Source organism: Corylus avellana, chromosome ca1, assembly GCF_901000735.1.
Source record: "Corylus avellana chromosome ca1, CavTom2PMs-1.0".
Lineage (NCBI taxonomy): Eukaryota > Viridiplantae > Streptophyta > Magnoliopsida > Fagales > Betulaceae > Corylus > Corylus avellana.
In genome coordinates, this window is record NC_081541.1 from 31,134,745 (window position 1) to 31,142,145 (window position 7,401).

The window sequence follows — 7,401 nt, forward strand, 5'->3', positions numbered from 1 at the left end:
AAGATTTGGCCATATTATCAATACCAATCATAATTGTTGATGTCCAACTTTCGGCCATAATAACTGATAGCTGTCAAAGTCACCGAGTCAAAGTACTAGTCGATGTTCAAGTTCTGGCCATAATCGTTGATGTTCCAAATCAAGCCATAGTAGCTATTCTTCAGCTAACTGATGTTGAAGATAATATTCACTAACAAGTTGTTCATCTTGTGAGGCATCACAATGATAAAAATCTATGATTTGATTACGAAAATTTAAGGGATTTGTTTGTTATTAAATAAATAAATAAATAAAATCACCGATAAAACACTATAAATAGAAAAAGAAAATCTAGCCTACCAGCTTTAATGTGTGCAGCCACATAATTTCCATGTCTGGCTGTCTCTATTATGAGAGATTCTGTAGTATAAACGTAGCTCCTTTTTTTTTTTTTTTTTTTTTAGGTAATAATCAAACAAAGCCTTAGTTTTCTTCCCTCACAATTCACAAAGACAGCGATGTTAATCGAACATACACGCTTGTTTTTTTCTGTTCTGGTCTACCCAAAATGGATCGCAAAGACAGTGATGTGAATCAAACAAACACAACAACGGTTTCTACATTGGTTGACTTTGATGAATAATAATAATAATAAGAAATAAATAAAACAGTGAACCCCGATACTAATGAACGACACGTAGCAAACTTTTCCGATATATTTGGCATTTATAGCGCCACGATTCCTGTCACATTCTTGTGGTTGGTTAGATCTAGAAAACGAACGAGGCCTATTTTTAGCCACGTGGCGTCACTCTAGGCAGCTTTATGGTGCAAAACAGTGAAAACGTCACTGGCGGGTCAGCTTAGGCTTTTTTATTTATTTTTATTTTTATTTTTATATGGGAGTGGGACACGTGTACTTGCGCCGGAAGCTTTGAGCTCCAAGTTCCCACAATGCCCTTTGTTGATTCCAGCTGTTCACAGTGATATTTACAAACGCAAATCTTGTGGGAATACAAAGAAACGTGCACAAGAAGACAATGTTTTAGCCTTTTAGGACATACACATACATGATTGGTTGTTTGAGCGTCAAAATTTCGTTAAAATGGGAAATAATAATAGCCTTGTACCTAAAAGATTTGGGAACTAGATTTGAATTAGTGATCTGTATTTTATAAGACGTGATTTACACTTAATTGAGTTATTTCTTAAAAATATTTTGAAAAGTATTTTAATGTAATATAAAATATTTTTGTGTTTTGAGTTATTTATTAATATACTGTATGAATTATAATATTTTTCTATTTTATGGAAGAATATGAATATGCTAAATTATTATTCACACTTATTTATGACACTTCTCAGAAAAAAAAAAAAAAAAAGAAAAGATCAGTGGTACTATGATCATTATGTAAACAATCTAGGGCTTTTCTGTTTCGTGGTCTCTGTCGCAGAAAGACACCCCGACAGACTTTCTCTCTCTCACTTTCACGGTCTGGTTGAATTGAAAATCTTGACATTTTTTTAAATTGCTCTCACTGTACACGCGTCAACCAAATTTCCCTACAAACCCTAAACAAATCCCGTCCCGGCAATATTTTTCTTAGATTCAAGGCACCAACTTTCCTAACATTCTGACTGAAAAAGTTTCAGTATGATATAATTATTGAGTACCAAATATATTTTATTCGCAGAAACAAATAAATAATGGATTTCTCTCTGAAGAAATCGTTCAGATCAAATGGCTCTTACAAGCACTTGAGGAAGATCTCCGCTGGTGGAGACACTGACCGTAGCAACGAGCACCTCCCCATTCTGTTCGACCACAAATCCAATGAGCAGCAGTCAATGAGGGCCTTTGAACGCTCCGATCGCAGCGAGGTCATTGTCAAGATCGACGACGGAGATTTCTCTGGTAAAAAAGACGCGGTGACCCCCATCAACATGAACAACAACAACAGTAACAAGATTTGGAGAGAGTCCAGCTACGACTTCTGGAAAGAAGATGACGACGACGACAACAAGAACAACAATGTGAATAATGGGGGTTTTGATTTCGTGCCACGCGGGCAGGGGGTGGAGGATCCGCCGTCGAAGCTGATTGGTCAGTTTCTGCATAAACAGAGAGCCTCCGGTGAGATGTCTTTGGACATGGATCTCGAGATGGACGAGCTCCGGAATCTCCCTCCGGTGGCCGAGTCTCCGATGAAGGCCACGACCCAGACGTCCAATGAGTTCAAGGTCTCGTTCCAGCCCTCCAATGCCGGGTTCGAGTCGGCGACGGACGCGGTTCGACGTCGTTACAAGGAAGCGTCCGTGGACGAAGAAGAGGGACACCGTAATCAACAACAACAACGACAATCGCCGCCGCAACAAGCTCAGCAATGCGGTAGGGTAAGTGGGGCTTTGGGCGGTGAGGTGGTGAGGTGCACCTCGAACGGGTCGTTTCAAAGGAAGTCGAGCTTGTTGAGAGCGAAGACCAGGTCGAGGCTGATGGACCCACCGGACGAGCCGGAGAGGCGGTCGGGCCGGGTTCCCAAGTCGGGTCAGCTCCGGTCCGGGATGCTGGCCAAGGCCTTGGACGACGACGAGGACGACCCGTTCTGGGACGATGATTTGCCGAACGAATACAAGAAAACCAGTCTCAGCGCTGTGACTGTGTTGGAATTCGTGAGCTTGATTTTGATCATCGCCGCTTTGGTTTGTTCTCTTTCGATTCCTTACTTGAGGAACAAGAATCTGTGGAAGCTCAAGCTGTGGAAATGGGAGGTTCTGGTCTTGGTTTTGATCTGTGGGAGATTGGTGTCCGGGTGGGGGATTAGGATCATAGTGTTCTTTATAGAGAGGAACTTCCTTTTACGCAAAAGGGTTCTCTATTTCGTTTATGGGGTTCGAAAGGCGGTGCGTAATTGTCTGTGGCTGGGGCTTGTTTTGATAGCTTGGCACTTTTTGTTTGATAAAAAGGTTGAGAGGGAGACCAAGAGTGATAAGCTTAGGTATGTGACTAAGGTTCTCGTTTGTTTGTTGGTTGGTACCTTGGTTTGGTTGGTGAAGACCCTTATGGTGAAGGTGTTGGCTTCGTCTTTTCATGTCAGTACTTATTTTGATCGGATCCAGGAGTCTCTGTTTAACCAGTATGTGATAGAGACGCTTTCTGGGCAGCCATTGATTGAGATGCGGAATGCGGAGGAGGAGGAGATTAAGCTTGCCGATGAGGTGAAGAAGCTGCAGAATGCTGGCGCTACTATCCCCCCTGATCTCAAGGCCAGTGCTTTCCCTTCGATGATGAGTGGAAGGGTTATAGGGAGTGGAGGGCTGCAGAAGAGTCCCCGAGTGAAGAGTGGAAAGCTTTCTCGGGCATCGTCCAAGAAGGGGGATGATCAAGGGATCACCATTGATCATCTGCATAGGTTGAATCCCAAGAATGTGTCGGCCTGGAATATGAAGAGATTGATGAATATTGTTCGGTATGGGACTCTTTCCACTCTGGATGAGCAGATTTTGGATACCACTAATGAGGATGAGACTAATACCCAGATTAGGAGTGAATGCGAGGCGAAAACTGCAGCCAAGAAGATATTTCTGAATGTCGCTCGGCAAGGTTCCAAGTAATTAGTCCTCAACTTCTTTGACATCTTTCTTTTTATTGTGCTTTTGTGTGTGTGTGCCCTTAATTAGTTTGATTGGAACTTCTTATATTGCAATGTTTCATTTCATGCACTTGAACTTATATGGGGTGAATTTCGTTAGTAATTGTTGTTTCCAGATATGGAAGTCTTTGTGAGTCACTCTGTTATGTCTGTTATGTCTGTATTTGAACTATTTCCTCAAAAGAACATCATGCGTCTGTATATATGTATACACCTTAATACCTTAATAGTAGCACACTGTCAAGAAATAAATGGATTAAACGAGTTTTAAAGCAACACAGCGGAAGGGGTTCAGAGCTTTTCTTTTGGAAAGTTGGGGGGGAGGGGAGATGAGTTACAAGAGCCATCCTGCTGGGCATTAAGACTTAATATGTTGTCAGAGGTATTATATAACAACTTCAGTTCCTTTATTGGCAAGTCTAGATCACATGATTTTCTGCCAAGGGGAAGCCAGCAGCATCCCCATTTAGACTTGAGCATATATATATTCGACTTTTGATACTGTTCTTTTACCCTTGAGGCTTATTTTTCGTATTGCTTGTAGTATGTCTTGGTTGTTGGTCTGTGATCTCTCCATCCTATGAAGTACCGTTTGTTAAGTTGATTGACTAATCACCTATCTAATGCAAATCTCTGTTTATTGTTTCTTTCTCAGGTTCATCTACCTGGAGGACTTGATGCGTTTCTTGGTAGAAGATGAGGCTTTGAAAACCCTGAGTCTCTTTGAAGGAGCCTCTGAGACCAAGAGAATTAGCAAATCATCCTTGAAGAACTGGGTGGTGAGGACTGGGCAACAAATGGTTTTTTATGTTTTCACTTTTTCGATCTCCTTTTCAATGGCAGCAGTAGAAGTGAATCTCCTAGTTGATAAGTTAGAAGAAGCATGATTTACAATGTCTAAGCTTTACCTATTAAATTTTAAGAATCCTGGTTGATCTATAATTGATTACAGACAGCATCAATGGTGCAGACATTGATTATGAATTTGATTGTTCCAGGTCAATGCCTTCAGAGAGCGGAGAGCACTTGCTTTGACGTTGAATGATACCAAAACAGCCGTGAACACACTTCATCGAGTCGTGAACATTATAGTTGCCATTGTTATATTAGTTATTTCGCTCCTGATACTGGGAATTGCCACCACCAAATTTCTGCTCTTTGTGAGCTCTCAGCTTGTCCTTGCCGCATTCATCTTTGGAAACACCTGCAAGACGGTATTCGAAGCAATCATCTTCTTATTTGTAATGCACCCATTTGACGTGGGAGATAGGTGTGAAATCGAAGGCGTTCAGGTAATTTCCCATCTCTTAGCTGTTAATTTTTCCCTTTTCATATCTGAGTCCTAATCTGTTTTCAAATAAATTTCAGATGGTTGTAGAAGAAATGAACATCTTGACTACGATATTTCTGAGATATGATAACACAAAGATTATTTACCCAAACACTGTTCTTGCTACCAAGTGTATCAATAACTTCTATCGAAGCCCTGACATGGGAGATGCTGTTGAGTTCTGTGTCCATATATCTACTCCAGCAGATAAGATTGCACTCATAAGACAGAGAATCATAAGGTATCTTTAGGAAGATAACCTCTACCTCATTTGACATTGGCTACATATGTATATGCTGATATTTTTCTCCTTTTTGTTGCTACTGGCTCTGCAGTTATATTGAGAGCAAGAAGGAGCATTGGTATCCTGCACCTATGACTATATTCAAGGATGTGGAAGAATTAAACAGACTGAAAATAGCCGTATGGCTGACACACAGAATGAACCACCAGGACATGGGAGAAAGGTGGTCAAGGAGATCTCTTTTGGTTGAAGAAATGGTTAAGATTTTCCGTGAGCTTGACATTCAGTACCGCCTGCTGCCCATTGACATCAATGTCCGCGCCATGCCTCCTGCTCCTGTGAATTCTACCCGGCTTCCCTCTACTTGGTCAGAAACTACAAGTTGAGTGAGAAAACAAGAGGATTTTTTTTTTCTGACTGCATATGATCCCTTGGTGATGCTCTCTGTGAGGCACTATTTTCATAGAGTAGGTTCCTCTGGAGAATGGAGAGGCGTTTTTGTGTATATTGCTTTGTAGTTGGTTAATCTTGTTCCAAGTTATTCTTTTGAGTCTTTTATCACAAACTATATCCCACTATAGCAATTTCCTGTTTTAACAGAATTTGAATTGTTCTATCTCTCTTGAAAGTAATTTCCTCCTCGCTGATGATTCCATAGAGTAAGGCTTACTCAACGTATTTTAAGCGACTTACTTTTTGTTTTTTCAAGTGAGTAATATGTAAAGTTACTCGGCGTATCTAAACATTAGTTCGAATTCTCCATTAGAAATTCAAATTTGCCGAGTAATATATAAAGTTACAAATTTAATGATAAATTCATCTATTTATTATATGAAATTTAAAAAATGGTTGAATACCTAGTACTTTTTTAAAAAATGGTTAAAAAGTAGGGGTGAAAACCTAGTCCCGGTTTTCGGTTATTGGCCAAAAATGGCAACTGGAACTAGGATACTCGGTTTTTTATTTTTGAAAACTGGAACTCGGTACCCGGTTAACCGGTTATACAATAACTGGTCGGTTCCAGTTGGTACTTGATTATCCGGACCAGGGTAGCCGATTTTTTTAATTTTTTTTTTGAATTTGGGCTTATTATAGATATTGGGCCTAATTTTTGGGTTTAATTTAACCATTTTGTGCTCATCTAGAAAACAAAAGAAAAAAACAATCAGCCTTTAAAATGCCTTAAAATTTCATTTTAAAAGCTTACATAATACATGAGATTAAACTACATTTACATAGACTACATTAGTAGATACATGAGATTAAATGCCCTAAGCAATTAGTCTGTGTTAGGGCTGGGCACGGGGCGGGGCGGTGTGGGTATCGGGTTTTTTTCCCACCCACCCTGCACCTTGCAGGTTTGGGATTTTCCAACCCGCCACCCAATCCCAATGACCAAGAGATCTGCGCGGGTCGGGTTAGAGAGATCGAGAGGCGAGAGTGACTGAGTGAGATGAGAGATCGAGAGCCGAGAGTGACTGAGTGAGATGAGAGATCGAGAGCCGACTGCCGAAAGGATCGAGAGGCAAGAGTGACTGAGTGAGATGAGAGATTGAGAGCCTTCAAGGTGCTGAGTTTAGGGGTGGGTACCGGGGGAATCGGTGACGGTAGGGGGTTTTCTGCCTACCGTCCAGACTTTGTCGGTGAAGTCGGTAATTTCATCGACTTCATCTCGACTAAGTTTATTTCGACCGTTACCGTCATCGATTATTCGGTGACAGTGACGGTATCGGTCGGTAACCTGTTAGAGAGAGAGAGAGCGTTGTGGGGTGGAGAGGTCCGGTTGGTCTATTCTTCGTCGCTGCTTCGCGGGCTGGCATATCACAAACTAGAAAGCTGCTTCTTCAAGATGAGATGATGGGCTGCTGGATGACAACCTTACGTGGTAATGGATGACATCTCAAGTTGGTGATGAGAATTATACGGTTAGGATTTAAAGAAAATGATCCAAAGGCTAGAAATAAAAAGAGCTTTGTACCAATCCCCTAGAAAAAAGAGCTTTACAGCTCAAGTTGGTGATAAGATTTCTACGGTTAGGATTGAAAGCAAATGATCCAAAGGCTAGAAATAAAAGGAGCTTTGTACCTATCTTCTAGAAAAAAAAAGCTTTGCTACAACTTTTACAGGGTAACTCTTCAAAGCCTTCTTCTTCTTGTTTCTCTTCTTCTTCATCTAGTAGACCAGTGCTATGAATTCCA

At 41.0% G+C, this 7,401-nt stretch overlaps 1 protein-coding gene across 1 annotated transcript; it reads left to right on the plus strand.

Annotated features, from left to right (window-relative positions):
• Positions 1-1,470: 1,470 nt before the first annotated feature.
• LOC132167966 (mechanosensitive ion channel protein 6-like) lies at positions 1,471-5,799 on the plus strand. The gene is made up of 5 exons (XM_059579020.1): positions 1,471-3,587; positions 4,285-4,408; positions 4,628-4,921; positions 4,998-5,200; positions 5,295-5,799. The coding sequence occupies exons 1-5, from the start codon at positions 1,687-1,689 to the stop codon at positions 5,587-5,589; spliced, it is 2,817 nt and encodes a 938-aa protein (XP_059435003.1). The 5' UTR covers positions 1,471-1,686; the 3' UTR covers positions 5,590-5,799.
• Positions 5,800-7,401: the final 1,602 nt, after the last annotated feature.